At 44.7% G+C, this 14,388-nt stretch overlaps 1 protein-coding gene across 4 annotated transcripts in view; it reads right to left on the bottom strand.

Moving 5' to 3' along the window:
- Window positions 1-13,992, bottom strand: part of ccdc85ca (coiled-coil domain containing 85C, a) — a 239,512-nt gene extending 225,520 nt beyond the window's left edge. For 2 of the 4 annotated variants that reach the window (XM_086002733.1, XM_086002735.1), the window contains exon 1: window positions 12,396-13,990. In XM_086002733.1, the coding sequence (XP_085858859.1) occupies window positions 12,396-13,095 (700 nt within the window). In that variant the 5' untranslated portion in view covers window positions 13,096-13,990. Of the gene's footprint in view, window positions 1-12,395 lie in introns of all 4 variants that reach the window. The other 2 variants (XM_086002734.1, XM_086002732.1) reach the window with 2 other exon arrangements.
- Window positions 13,993-14,388: the final 396 nt, after the last annotated feature.

The following is a 14,388-nucleotide window of genomic DNA, read 5'->3' as shown; positions in this document are numbered from 1 at the left end:
CATGTGATCACGTGAATAATAGGTATTCCTTACAGATGCCTGCGGGCCAATGATAATTTGATATGCAAATGTTACAACATGGTTCTGTTGTGCTACCAGCTGAGGTGACTAAGAATTGCAGGAGTCAGCAGAAAAGTGACTAGAGATAATTAGCTTACATCAACAGAAAACCTTAAATAAAATACCACTGGAAAAGGGTATAAATATTGAACTCTCAAATGGGATAGTAGACTCGCTTAAAAGGGGCAAAGCGATTCTCGGCTTCAGAGCCAGTTCTGCAAGTCTCCAACTCTTTGTACCTTGGGGATCAAAGGTACTGTATTTGATTTTGGTGGATATCCTGAATAAAACTAAGAACTATAAAATTGTAGCCAAGTTAAGATTTGAGAGTAGGTTCTCTGATAATAGAATTATAAGCTCTCTCTTTTTGGAACTGTTAATGTTGTGATTGACTCACCAACTGTAAATTATGTCGGTTCTTTAATAAAACTATATATTTTTAGAATTGTCTCACATAATACTTCTGTATCAAACTCGCGAACTCAATTTCTGTACACTCTTTGGTGAGGAGTTGCAGAATTCTGGGGGAGTTTTCCAGACCCTCATAATATCCAGAACATTACAGGCTAGCTAAACTTATTAAAAGTGCTATCTGGAGGACTGTAACATTTTCAGGTTGTTCCTTTCCTTTAGGGAGAGATAGTCTGGAACTTTAGACCCAATTAAGCGTCTTTAGGATTCAGCTACCTCAAACTTTAGTTGAAAGTGAACGTCTGAGGAATACGCCTGATCCGGGGTAGCCCTAACGGGGCTAAGACCAGTAAAAACCCCTTCAACCCATCACGCCTGTCCTTGCTGATCTACGTTGGCTTCCAGACCCCCAATGCCTGAAGTTTAAATCCCTCCATTGCATCACCCCATCAATCTCTGTAACCTCCTCCAGCCCTACAACTGCCTCCCAAGCTGTGTTCCTCTGACTCCAGCCTCGTGTATCCCCTCCTATCTTCGCCCCATCATTAGCAACACGTGCTCAGCTACCAAAACAGCCCACTAGTCCAGGAACAACCTGCAAAGCAAAGATAACCCCTGCTCTGACTGCAGCCTCTTGTGTATCCCTTCCTCACCATTGGTAATTGTGCTTTCAGTTACCTACAGCCCACACTCTGAAATTCCCTCCGCCTCTCCCTCTCCCCTTAAAATGCACCTTATTGACCAAGCTTTTGCTCACCCATCCTAATCTCTCCTTCTTAGGCTCAGCATCCATTTTTGATTACACCAATATGAAGTACCTTGGGACTTTTGTTTAGGCTAAAAGGCACTATATGTTGTTGTTGCATGCAGTCCTGTAGTGAGACGAGAATCCTCCTTCTTTGATGATAGCAAGTTAATGCCATTGCAGTAGTAATCAGTCAGGTTGTTCCAACAGTTAGCATAATCAGACTCCCTACCCTTTATATTCTCCTGGGAGTAGGTGAACACAGAACCTGTAATGCAGAAATTTTGATTAGACTCTCTAATCCATAATTGGCTATGTTGACTGGATTTGATCTATCAGCAGCCCTACAGCACACAGCCCATTAACTGCTATTGCAGTGCTATATTCTATAATCCCCAGCAACTAAATCTGCTCTCCACATTTACACTACACCCTTTAAAGCAAATCAGGTCAGAATGAACAGCCACTGTGCACATGGGAATATAGACGGCTCCACAAATTCAATTATTAGATTTCACCTCCAGGCAAAAGAAATTCTAGTACAGACTTGTATTGTATATCAGTGGCTATTGATAAACAGCGCAAGACTGTATTCAGGTTATCAACAAGGTGTGTTACATCTAGATTGAATTTCATAATCACACCATGAATTTAAGCTTAAGCCAATCCTAAAAATACGAAAGTAGCTACCATCGACCTTTGCTTAGTATAATTATAATTTCAGGTGAATATTTTTTAAAATACTGACACTTGAGGATCGAGGAGAATGGGGCGTGTGGGGGTTAGAATAGAAGTGTCCTACCCTTCCAGCTTGAAGCCACGCTGATGGTAAACAGTATTTTAACTCCCAGGATTCAGGAGATATGCAAGGCCCTCAGCTACAAAAGCAGCCCACTACTCCAGGAACATCCTGGAAAGCATCATGACTGAACACTTCCCACCCTCCCTCTCCGACCACCTCAGCCAACTGAAACCAGTCCAGGAGATCACATGGTACCTCTAAAGACATTTACCTTCTATATGATGCGATCTCTGCCCCAGCTCCCTCTTGAAGCCGTGCAGAGTCAGCACCATCACACCAGCCAACAATGTATTTCAGAGGCTCACTACTCTCTGGGAAAAGAGGAATTGTCTAACTGATCCAGTCTATTCCTACATAGTTTAAATTGCATGGTCCTCCCCAATCTGTTAAACTGGGGGTCGGGTGGGGTCACTGACTAGCAATCAGGAGCTGCAACCCTGTCTGACTTTCTCCTTCTTAACCCAATGGCACAGAAGCCAAATGTAATGCAACCTTTGTGGATGTGATTGCCTAACTTAGCACAGATTGGGAATCTAGCCTGGAACTCTGTAACTCAGCCAATTGTTGAATATACCCAGAGCCAGCGGGGGGAGTGAAACAATCCTCCTTTGTGAAATCTTTAACCACACCCTCCCTAAAATTTCCATTCTCTTGGTGTGCAAAGAAATAAGCGTACTTCTACAGAACACCTATATATGAGATTCATTCGTGGCACTGCTCAAGGATTTGCACCCATCGCCAGGCAGGCGAGGCTGCCCAATGATACTCGGTGCCTCTCTGCCCGTATCATAGAGGTGAACACAGTTCACTTTGGCAAATGATTAGTGCTGGAGGAAGCTCCTGCTTCGGAAACAGAGGCAACATACACCCAACAGCATCACCAAGATATGCGATTGCCCGACTAACCGTAATGTTGGGTGCTTCCGCACTCCAGTCATGTTATGCCATGCCTTCAGTGGTACCACATGCAAGAAGGCATGCCAGGGTGATCGAAAGCTGGCATTGCACAACTGACCACACGGTCAAGATGCCACCAACCATTTCTGCAGGACCTGGCATGCCTACCTGGCGATGACCACAGGGAACTACCTCCTCAGTGTCTGGGTCAGCAGGGGGGGGGGGGAGATGCAGTGCTGTGTCAACTGCAACAAGGACACATGCAGCATAGGGCTAGCGCATCCAGTGATATTGATGGCTGGGGCCTGAAATTTGGCTCTACCTCTTTGCAGGCATGCTGATCAATGGGGATGATGTGTAGAGTAGCACAGAAGACCTTCTCACAATCACTTCCGGCAGCACCACCTCCACATGGGCCACCATCAAGCACTGATGCCTGCACCTTGGATTTCTTTTCCCTTCAATTTTGCCCGTCTCTTCTTGGTCTTCTCTGCTCCATCAGCTTTGGCAAAGGCTGCTAAAGAGTCCCCCTATTATGATGCTTTCCTTTAACTGTCCCCATCCCTTTAAATTTCACTGACATGCCATTTTACATTCCCACCTGCAGTGTATACCCTGCACTGTCCCAATCGGCACCTGTAACTAAAAGATGAAAGTAGCACACTTCCATTTGAGTCTGTTTAAAACCCGCAAATAGCCAGTCTGGCGATAGATAACACCAATGTCAGCACATCTAGCTAGGCTCGTGCCAGCACTTCCAGATTAGTAACATTACATCAAGTTTCTTAATGTCAACCATACATATAAAATAAGGACGCTGAAAACACGCCTATGAATGTTAACATTCCCGCAATTAAAATTGAACAGGCAGGTACTCAACCAGTATTTCAGTAAATGCGGCTCTTTCCTTGACCACATCAGTTATCATGTTCCACGCCACAACTGTGTATGTTGTGCATGGTTAAGGATATATCATTAACATTAAATGGTTTTACTAACTCAGTCCACTTTCAAGCTAAATATAATGTGTGCTATTATCTGCAGACCAAGTGTAAAGTATAGTATAACAGAGGGTTACGTTACAGTTATTTGAGAAAGCCCCAGCATTAAATTATAGTTTCCATAGTGCTGCACTGAAGATTAAGAACACTGCCTGATTAAAGTTCAGTCCTGGTTGGTATGATGTTCTCTTATAGTTTGTAAAACTACAATTGCAACCATTATTCTCCCAAAACACAGCACGGTGGCATAGTGGTAAGCACTGTTGCCTCACAGCACCAGAGACCCGGGTTCGAATCCGGCCTCGGGCGACTGTCTGTGTGGAGTTTGCACATTCTCCCCGTGTTTGCGTGGGTTTTCTCCGGGTGCTCCGGTTTCCTCCCACAGTCCAAAGATGTGCGGGTTAGGTTGATTGGCTATGATAAATTGACCCTTAGTGTTAGGGGGATTAAATACATGGGGTTACAGGGATAGGGTGGGATATGTGTTGGTACAGGCTCGATGGGCCGAAATGGCCTCTATCTGCACTGTGGGGTTTCTATGATTCCATGATTCTGTGAAAAGTATATGCAGTGGTGGCCAGAAGTTTGCCAATATTCACTGCCTAGACGCACATATAAAACAACCTTGGGCACGGTACGGAAGAATGTCTGTAACCAGTGGGAAAGCACCCAACAACAGTCCACACCTTGAGGAAGGAAGAGAAAGGTCAACAGTATAAACACAATAATGGAGTACTGGTTGCTGATTCAATGGCAGCACTGACAGGGACATCAGAGCAGAGGGTGTAGCAAGCCCAGTGGGAGTGGAAGGTCACCTATGTTGCCAGACTGACTATTGGACACCAAGTCGTGGGTCAGGAAGAACTTTCTCCAATTTAACATTGGGAAAACTGAAGCCAGCCTATTGCGGGTCCTGAACTCTGTACCCTTGCTCCCAACTCCATCCCTTCTCTGGCTCCTCACTCAAGTTGAGCCAGACTGTGCACAACCTTGGTATCCTGCTCACCCCAGAGCCGAGCTTCAAACCCCTCCACTATCCATCGGTAAGGTCACTTACTTCCACTTCTGCTACATTGCATGTCTCGGTGCCCACCTCTCTCCTACTGATGCCGAAACCTTATTCAAGCTTTAGTTACCTCCATACAACATTTTCCCATTGCCTATTCACTGGCCTTCCAGGTTACACCCTACACAAACTCCAACTTGTCCAAAACTCATCTGCTCTCCTCCTGTCCCACACTAGGTCCAACTCACCCATCATCCCTGACCTTGCTGCTTTCACCATCTCCTGGTTCACCCAAAAGCACCAAATTCAAAATTCTTCTCATTTACAAATCCCTCTATGGCTTTGTCCAATATTCCTCCCTCAACCAACAAAACCAAAAAGAGAGAGATTATCTGGCCATTCATTCATTCATTTGCTATTTGTGGAACGTTGCGATGTGCAAATCGACTACCATATTAGCCGACATAACAATGGCTGAATCTCAAAAGTAATTTGGGATAGTAAAAGGCACATAATAAAGTGTTTGTTTTTAAACTGTCTGATACTCCCTCCTCCCTAAACCTCAGCCTTTTTATTTCACTTCCCACCTTAAGTGTCAGCCGTGGCTCAGTGGGTAGCACCCTTGTCTCTGAGTCAAAAGGTTGTGGGTTCATAGCCCCACTCCAGAGACTTGAGCACAAAAATCTAGGCTGACACTCCAGTGCAGTGCTGAGGGAGTGCTGCGCTGTCGGAGGTGCCATCTTTTGGATGAGATGTTAAACTGAGGCCCCGTCTGCTCTCTCGGGTGGGCGTAAAAGATCCCATGGCACTATTTCAAAAGAAGAGCAGAGGAGTTATCTGCAGTGTCCTGCCCAATATTTATCCCTCATCAACATCACAAAAAAAATTATCTGGTCAGTATGACATTGATGTTTGTGGGAGCTAGCTGTGCACAAATTGGCTGCCATGTTTCCTACATGACAACAGTGACTACACTTCAAAAGGTACTTCATTGGTTGTGAAGCGTTTTGGGACGCCCAGTGGTCATGAAAGGTCTTTCTTTCTAAAAGCTGCCTAAAAAACACCCCATCTTTTTGACTGTTTTTTTGGTCAGCTCTCTTAATTCTTCTACTACTGCTTAGTCCCTTCTTCCAACATGAAGCACCTTGGAAGGTTTTATTACGTTACAGGCACAATACAAGTGCACCTTGTTGCGACTATAGACTTCTTTTCAGAGTCAGAAACAGATGGAAGAGGATCAAATAGCTCCAGTTCACAAGGCTCCCATTTTATTTGTTACTTGCAACTTAGCATGAGCCAGTTTGGAACGGCGTTTCTCCAAATGTAGCAAAAACGATCCCAGTCTGGTAACTGCAAACCAAAGTAAGTCTTGGTCGGCCCAAGCCCAACTTCATTTTGAAAATTCCTGCCTCCACAAATGTCCATCTTCCTCTCCAGAAGGCATTTGCACATGGTGGGTTAGGGATCTACAGGTGCCAGCAGTCCTCTGGTATCTTACCCAAGCAGCCATTGACCCTAGACAATATTGGGAGGTTAAGGTAAGCCAAGGCAGCCCTCTAGCAATGTCTAGCTGGGTTGCCAACTAGACATCAGGAACCCAAGCTGATTTTTGGTTTTCTCCTTCACGCTCAGCCCTTGGGTCCCGAGGCCAATTGTGATGGCCCAACTGAGGGAGGGACCTGTTGATTGTGGTGAATGGTCTTTGCCTATCAATTATGCCAAATTTAAATGTAAATTTAGAAACATTGTGCGTGTCAATTCATTGCAAACTTAAGAAACAAATTCTCCTAGTGCTCCAGGCAGAGTTTTCCACAGATCCATATATTGGGAATTCAGATGGAAGATAATGTAGGGCAAGGAAGACTAAAATTTACCCTTTAGTGTCTTCAAATTTCAAAATTTATAGAACACATCAAAACTTTCTATATCTATAATCCAGTGTATAACTAAATTCAGACACTTGGCCCTGATTTTAACTCCAGGTGGATTCCCCGCTCAGGCCAGAGTTAAAATTACACTTGGGTCTCAATTATGTAATTGGGCTGCAACATGCTTTTGTAAAGAGGGACCTTGTTGGCTCCGGGCATCTGTCCTTGCTGCCTGCTCAGGAGAGCAGGTTAATATTCCAGATACAAATTCACGAAGCAGTCTCCTCTACATTGAGGAGACCAAACGCAGATTGGGTGACCGCTTTGCAGAACACCTCCGTTCAGTCCGTAAGGGGGACCCCGAGCTTCCGGTCGCCTGTCACTTTAATTCTCCACTCCACTCCACTCCCACTCAGACTTCACCGTCCTCGGGCTCTTGCATTGTTCCACGGAAGCTCAGCGCAAGCTCGAGGAACAGCACCTCATCTTTTGATTAGGCACTTTACAGCCTTCTGGACTCAACATAGAGTTCAACATTTTCAGATCATAACCTCGGCCCCTATATATATATATTTTTTTTAATCCACATTCTTCGACTGTCTTTTTTTCTTCTCCCCCACGTGGCAGCTGTCTTTCATTCTGCCAGCGCAATTTACACTTCTTCGAGAGCCATCCTTTGTTTCTTAAACCTGTCCCATTACCATCTCCTTTTGCCATGAATATCTCTTAATGTCTCTTAACCTCTTCCACCTTCCATCCTGTCACAGACCTTCCCTTTTGTTCTTTCATCCCCACCCCCCTTTCCCAGCCCCTACACTTGCTTAAAAATCTGTTCCACTGCCTGCTTTTTTCCAGTTCTGACGAAAGGTCATCGACCTGAAACGTTAACTCGGTTTCTCTCTTCACAGATGCTGCCTGACCTGCTGAGTTTCTCCAGCATTTTCTGTTTTTATTTCAGATTTCCAGCATCTGCAGTATTTTCTTTTTGTGTTAAAATTCCAGATGTTGCAATCATGGCAGCTTTCAGACAGGTAAGAGCCAGGGCAATTTTAATTGCCCACCTGCCAGGTTTCTGCTGAGCGAGTAGGGTTAAAAAAAAATCACACTTAGTTCAAATATCATATTGTTGACATAAGCAAAAAATAATTTACATGAGTTAAGGAATGGTGATGTAGCAGTGAAAGGGTTAAGCAGACTTTGTGCACACCTGCTGCAGGTGCATTTCAAGGTCACCGGATGCTGATAGTTTCAAATGGGGGATTAGATAAACTCTTTTTTTTTACATTCCACTTGCTTACCATCTAAATTCCTGCTCCAAACCTGACAGACCACATTCATTCTACGCACACATTTAACATATCCCTTCCGGTTAATAAATGATGTCATCTGTGAAACATACTGGTTACAGGAAATGGAAAAAATACAGTGCCATTTCGGACACTGGTTCCTCCTTAACTTTCCCAGTCCCAGGACTTTTTTATCCCCCAAAGCACAGGATTGAATCATATTAACTTCAATTTCTTAAAACCCGTGCAATTGACGAAATACACAAGAAGCTTTTTGGGGTGATTAATAAATCAATGTGATACTTTAAGGAATCTTTCTTTTTCCCCTCCTGTCCCTATCCTTCCTTCCTTCCTTCATCTTCCATCCTCCATTCCCCACCTTCTCTTTCTTCCATCCTCCCCACTTCATCCCTCCCTCTTCTATAGGTTGAAAACGCAAATGTTTCATCTGTCTTTTACCAGGCCTGGAGGATTGGTAAAGCCAGATTCCTGACTGATGCAAAAACCCATCAATTAGGGTGCAGCCTTTCCCCGTCCTCCAAGACATGTCACGCATGTATTTATATTGTTAACCCTAAAGCGGTTCTCAAGGCTTTGTTTTATTGCGGCCAATGAATGTAATGGATTTATTATGTAATTGATGAGTTGTAACAGGTACTACCATATTTAAATAATAAATATGTTTGACTCAAAAAAAAATCATGTCACACAGCCATTTACACAACTCTTTTCAGCCCGTTTCCCAACTGCACAGGTTACTGTGCCAACACAACTTACTTGTCAGATTCCACCAGCGATACACCTTCCTCCTTCTCAATTTCAAAAGACACCGACTCAACAGCACAATGATTCAGAGCTTGCCTGGGAGGTCCAGCCACCACCACCAGGCCAATAAGGCATCAACGAATTGCGGATTATGAGTCAACCTGTGTGGGACTAACCCAGTAAGTAAATGTAGCTGCTGCATTGATGCAAATCACAACATCCAGGGGACTGTTGAGTCAACACAAATCCACCACAGACCACTCCCGCAAGTCTTGTTATGATGCCCAACAGTTTTGTTGGTTTCAACGGAACATGATAAACCCAAGTACAACGCCTCCTTTAAATCTGCAGGGATGCGAAAAAAAAGTGGCTACATCCCAAAAGGTTAATAAAGCAAACTCATGAATGAGGTTACATCAAGCACAAGAATTGGAAAGGACCCATCCTTTCTGTGGAGGATGATAGCTGGAAAACTAGATATGTGTCTTTTCCCAATACACTGGTACTTGACTGTGCCCAATGTAATCCTTGGGTAAGCAGGATAGATTAGAGGAAAACTGGCTGATAAGATCATAGTGAAGCCTTTTTGCTTGGATAACAGTTCCAAGAATAAAATGGCAAATGTAGCTAAAGGATATTAATCCAGCCAGTATCTACATCTAACAATTATCAGATCATGTTGCTTTATCCTTGCTTTTGACTGCCATGTAAATAAATCAATCATCAATGAGCATTCGAATCAGTTTTAAGTAGATAGGCCACCCTACTCTATGAGATTTGATTCAACACTAAAGCAAGACAAATTCCATGTTTACAAAAAACACTATAATCAATCTACAGCAAGCTCATGTATTCTTGCTGCTTGTTCAAAGTAGCGACATTAGAAATATTGTGAAACAGTTAGTGATATTTAACCCTCAAGACTTGCCTGAATAGGAATCGGAAGCAATAATGGTTCACAAACGTTACTGTAATTGCTTTCTTTCTCTCCTTCCGCAACAGGCCCTCAATATTTATAATATGAAGTGAAATAGGCAGCACTCAGAATCCCACCCACATAATTTTCTCCCTGCATCTCTTGAAAGCAGTAAATCATCTTCCATATCCTAACTCGCACCAAGAGCCATTCACCCATCGCCTACATTGGTTCCCGGTTCGGCAAGGCCTCAATTTAAAAATTCTCATCCTTGTTTTCAAACCCCTCCATGGCCTCGCCCTTCCCCATCTCTGTAAACTCCTCCAGCCCAACGACCCTCCGAGATCTCGGTGCTCCTCCAATTCTGGCCTCTCACATATCCCCGATTTTAAATCGCTCCACCATTGGCGGCCGTATCTGCAGCTGCCGATGCCGTGACATCCCTCCCTCTCTCTCTCTTCCTTTAAGATGCTCTTCACAATCTACCTCTTTGACCAAGCTTTTGGTCACCTGTCCTAGTATCTCCTTATATGACGGCATCAAATTTTGTTTGATAATGCTCCTGTTAAGCACCTTGGGGCATTTTACTGTGTTAAAAGGCATGATATAAATGCAAGTTGTTGTTGTTCAGTGACTATGAAAAGAATGCCAACTGTCCTCCTGTACCTTTGACTGTGTGGGGGGGTGGGTGAAGAAAAGACGGCAAAAATTACAGCAGATTTCAATTCAGTCCTCGCCCAAGATTTAGAAATACAAAAATAGGAAACTTGGCTGCAGAACTGGGACTGATATTCCTTTTCCCAGTGCAGGTTCATGGAGGTCAAATGTAGTTCACCATTGCCCAGCCTCTGACACCAGCATAGATCAAAGATCCAAACTGGCACATTCCTGGTTTGCCTCAACTAGTATCATGCCAGGCAATGCATTTAGTCGCTAAGCTATCAGGAAACCCCTTTTATTTAAAAAATTACTTCTGGTGCCTCGGAATCACTTCTAATTCCTTTTTATGTCCTCCAGGAGCAGATTTGACCAACTATTCTGGTACTATCGGAATATATCACTCCACAATGCAATATGATTACATTGCATGCATCAGTGCGCAGTGCAGTCCAGGGCCTATAAATTGTGAAACTGCAGCAGTTTGTAACTATATTGCAGCCAGCTAACTCCAAAACCAGAACCAAACTAGCATACTGCACTGATCCGTTTTGATATTGGGTGCATTTTGAATGTAATTCACTCAGCTTTGTAACCATTCTGGTACCAAAGGTGTATCCTAATCAGGGAAGTGTAAGGTCATGGATCCACTAGATTAGAATAAATTCCAGCTGTTCTTAAAGTAAATGGCTTTTACATGGATATCATGTTATAGCAGCGTGAATGTTTGGTTGTGAATTATGTCGTGAAGTTTTGAAACAAATAGCAGCATGGTATAGAAGATTCAGTTACCAGTCAGTTACTCTTAAGGCATTGTTTGTTATCTTAACACAGGCAAGTACAGAATTGATCTTGATTCTTAGAGTTTAGGTCACAAAAGCCGATTCTGAAATTGAACTTGTAAAAAAAGTTCTTACATTGGGTACTACTTATCGAGCAGGGGCACATTGGGAGATCTATGAAGCGTTAGAGAAGCAACACTATCAATTCTCAATCCTGTATTTTACAAGGAAAATTTGGCTGTTTTGACATGGAAATGACAAAACCGTCAAATAAAAAAGAGGTAGTTTGGACTCCTGTTTGATTCCAGATGCCAAAATGTCTGCATTGTGTTTCCTGAATCTGAAGTGACATGCGGGGTGCCAGGAAATAACTGAACTTGGGCCCGAAATTCCTCTTAACACAAAATAGGAGAATGCTGTGTTTTTCTCCGTAATTAATGGGAGCATGTGGATTTCAGACATGCGACTGCTGGGAATGCAATTTTGCTGGCAGATGGTTAATTACAAAGAAAAAAATGTCAAAAAAAGGTGAACTTAGGAGTTTATTACTATTATTGAGAAAAATCCCACTGTAACATTATTTCTTTTGTACCTTCCCTGGTCTATTTATAAGCACATACGAGAAAGAGACATTGGAAAGTGATCCAAAAAAAGAGTTACAAGGATATCAGTATTTATACAGAAATCAAATGTGGATCTGGGGGGAACAGCTCCTTGGAAAGGGAAAACAGGAATACAGTTTAGTTGCTTAATTCAAATTATTGTATAATTATATTTTTAAGTGCAAATTCTGACTATGAATTATGAGTGTTTCAACTCACCAACATATAAAAAGTTAAGGAAAAGAGGGCCTGGCCAACAAGGAAACCACTCACTAAACCTCAGTGTGAACTTAGTTGGCTGCAGAACCTAAGTGGGAACTTTAATATGCAAACTTCAATTTCAGCCAAACACACGTGGGGTGCTGTCACGATGTTCGGAAATAGCAATGTTTCAGCTTTTCATGTCGCCAGACATTTCATCTTCTACAATCCATGTTATTACAAACCCCCAGACTTAAGCACTGAACCTTTTGATCGCAGCTTTTGTGCGTATTCTAACCTTTTGAGATATAGAAGGGGGCAAGTGTTCAAATCTTCGAGCAACACCGAGCACCTTGTGCAAACAAATCCCAAGCAAAGGAAGACTGCGGTACTCACCACTCAGCCCGTTGGCAATGCTCCTGGGGTGAGGGGGTCCCGAGAGGTCATCGGTGGACCTTTTGCTGGGAGCCCCCTTGTCCACAGCCTTGTGGTGATGGTGATGGTCGGGGCTGCCGGCGCTGCCAGCGCTAGAGGTGCTGCTTCCATCCCCCACGTCCCTGGTGCCCGAGCCCCCGTTCAGGTTGGTCAGGCTGGTCTGGCTGTCGATGGAGCTCCTGCTGCCGGCGTCGTTGCGCTCCTCGTCCAGCATCACGGCGATCTCCTTCAGCTCCAGGTTCTCCTTGACCAGCGCCTCCTGCCTGGCCTCCAGCTCCCGCAGCTTCTGCTGGTAGCCGCCCACCTCCTTCCACAGGGAGCCGGCGGTGAAGCGCCCGAACCGCTGCCACTCGCGGGCCAGCTTCTTGCCCTTCTGCCGGTCGTCGTCCAGGAAGCAGCAGAGCTCCCTCAGCTCGTGGTTGTCGTCCTGCAGCCGCTGGTTGACGTCCTTCAAGCCCCTGATCTCATGGAGGTGAAGCTGGAGCCGGCGGTTCACGTCCTTCATCAGGTTGCTGTGCTCCAGCATCAGGCTCATCCTCTCGCCCTCTGCCTTGCGGAGCCGCTTCACCAGCTCGGCTTTGCCCCATTTCACCAACTCCTCGTCCGGGATCTTGCTCAGATCTTCTTTAGAGCCATCCGGTGAATTTTTAGCCATGTCCATTTTTTGTTAAAAAAAAAATCTTTTGCAATCTCTCTCTCTCTCTCTCTCTCTATTTGAAAGTAATCTTCCTTACACTTCGATTTACCTCCGTATGTTGCAACAGACCCAACTCATGTTGCCCCCACCCTCCCACCACAAGTCAGTAACGAGGAATTACCCTGGACCTCCTGTCCTGGTGGCCTTTTGGGAGCTCACCAACTCGCCGCGCTGTCTTTGCAAGTAAAGTCTCCCGCTGGCTGCAAACCGATCCGAATTGGAAAAGGAAACAAAAAAAAGACTTCAATAAATCGCCACAATTCTCCGTCTCTCAATCCCAGCCTGAGCGTTTAAAGAGACTTCCTGGCCGGCAGCGCAAAAGCTGAAGATTTCCGGTCTGGTCGGTTTGCTAAATAAGAAATAATTTTACACCGTGATGCCAACTGGTTTGTAATTTGTTTTCCCCCAAAAAGGCAGGCGAGGAGCACATTCCTCTCGGAAGAGAAGGGAAATCCTGTCGAACACGGACGGGATGCAATCCACCTTGTGCCTGACCAACAGCGCCGTCCCCTCTAGATGTGTCCCCAACAAACCGCATCAAAGCCCTCCACACACACCACACCTCCAGCGAGTCCCCCTCCACTCCGGCCAGGATGGCGGCTTCCAAATACAACCACAAGGCACCAGCAAAGTGCAACTGGTTCCTTGAAATCGATACTCGTAACAAAGAACTTTAGCTTCTCTCGCTCTCTCTCCCCCTCCCCAGGAGTGGATTTGTGGCTGTCGCCCAATGATGGTGCAAGTTGCTCCACAGGCTTTGCCCACAGGACCCAATCAAAGTGAAAGCAAACAGAATTAAAAGCAGGTACACAACACAGACAGAGGTTTGTATAGAGCCGCTCTCTCTCACACACACACACTGGGCTCACTTCTCAGCCTGCGTTTTATCACGTGTGGGGGAAGCTTACACCAAATTGTTCCCCTCATTCCCACAGCCTGATTAACCATTTCACCGCCCCAAGTTACCTGTGAGCAGATATCTTATTCTATTCAATTGGCGCGGTTCGTGTTAACACTGCCTGAACGGGTGGCGGAAGCAGATTCAATAGTAATTTTCAAAAAGGGAATTGGATATGTACTGGGGGAGGGAGGGGGTACAGAGCAAGGGGGAGTGGGACTCACTGGAGAGCTCCTTCAAAGAGCCGGCACAATGGGCCGAATGGCCTCCTCCTGTGCAGTACAATTCTATGACACTTCTGAATAAATCTTCAGTGATTTAAAACAAAACGCACTTTTATTTACCAAGATCTACCAGTC

This window comes from Somniosus microcephalus, chromosome 12, assembly GCF_052327205.1.
Source record: "Somniosus microcephalus isolate GS21.2 chromosome 12, FLI_Smic_1.0, whole genome shotgun sequence".
Classification (NCBI taxonomy): Eukaryota; Metazoa; Chordata; class Chondrichthyes; order Squaliformes; family Somniosidae; genus Somniosus; species Somniosus microcephalus.
The sequence above is the reverse complement of the archived record's forward strand: the minus strand, read 5'-3'. Positions and strand labels throughout refer to the sequence as shown.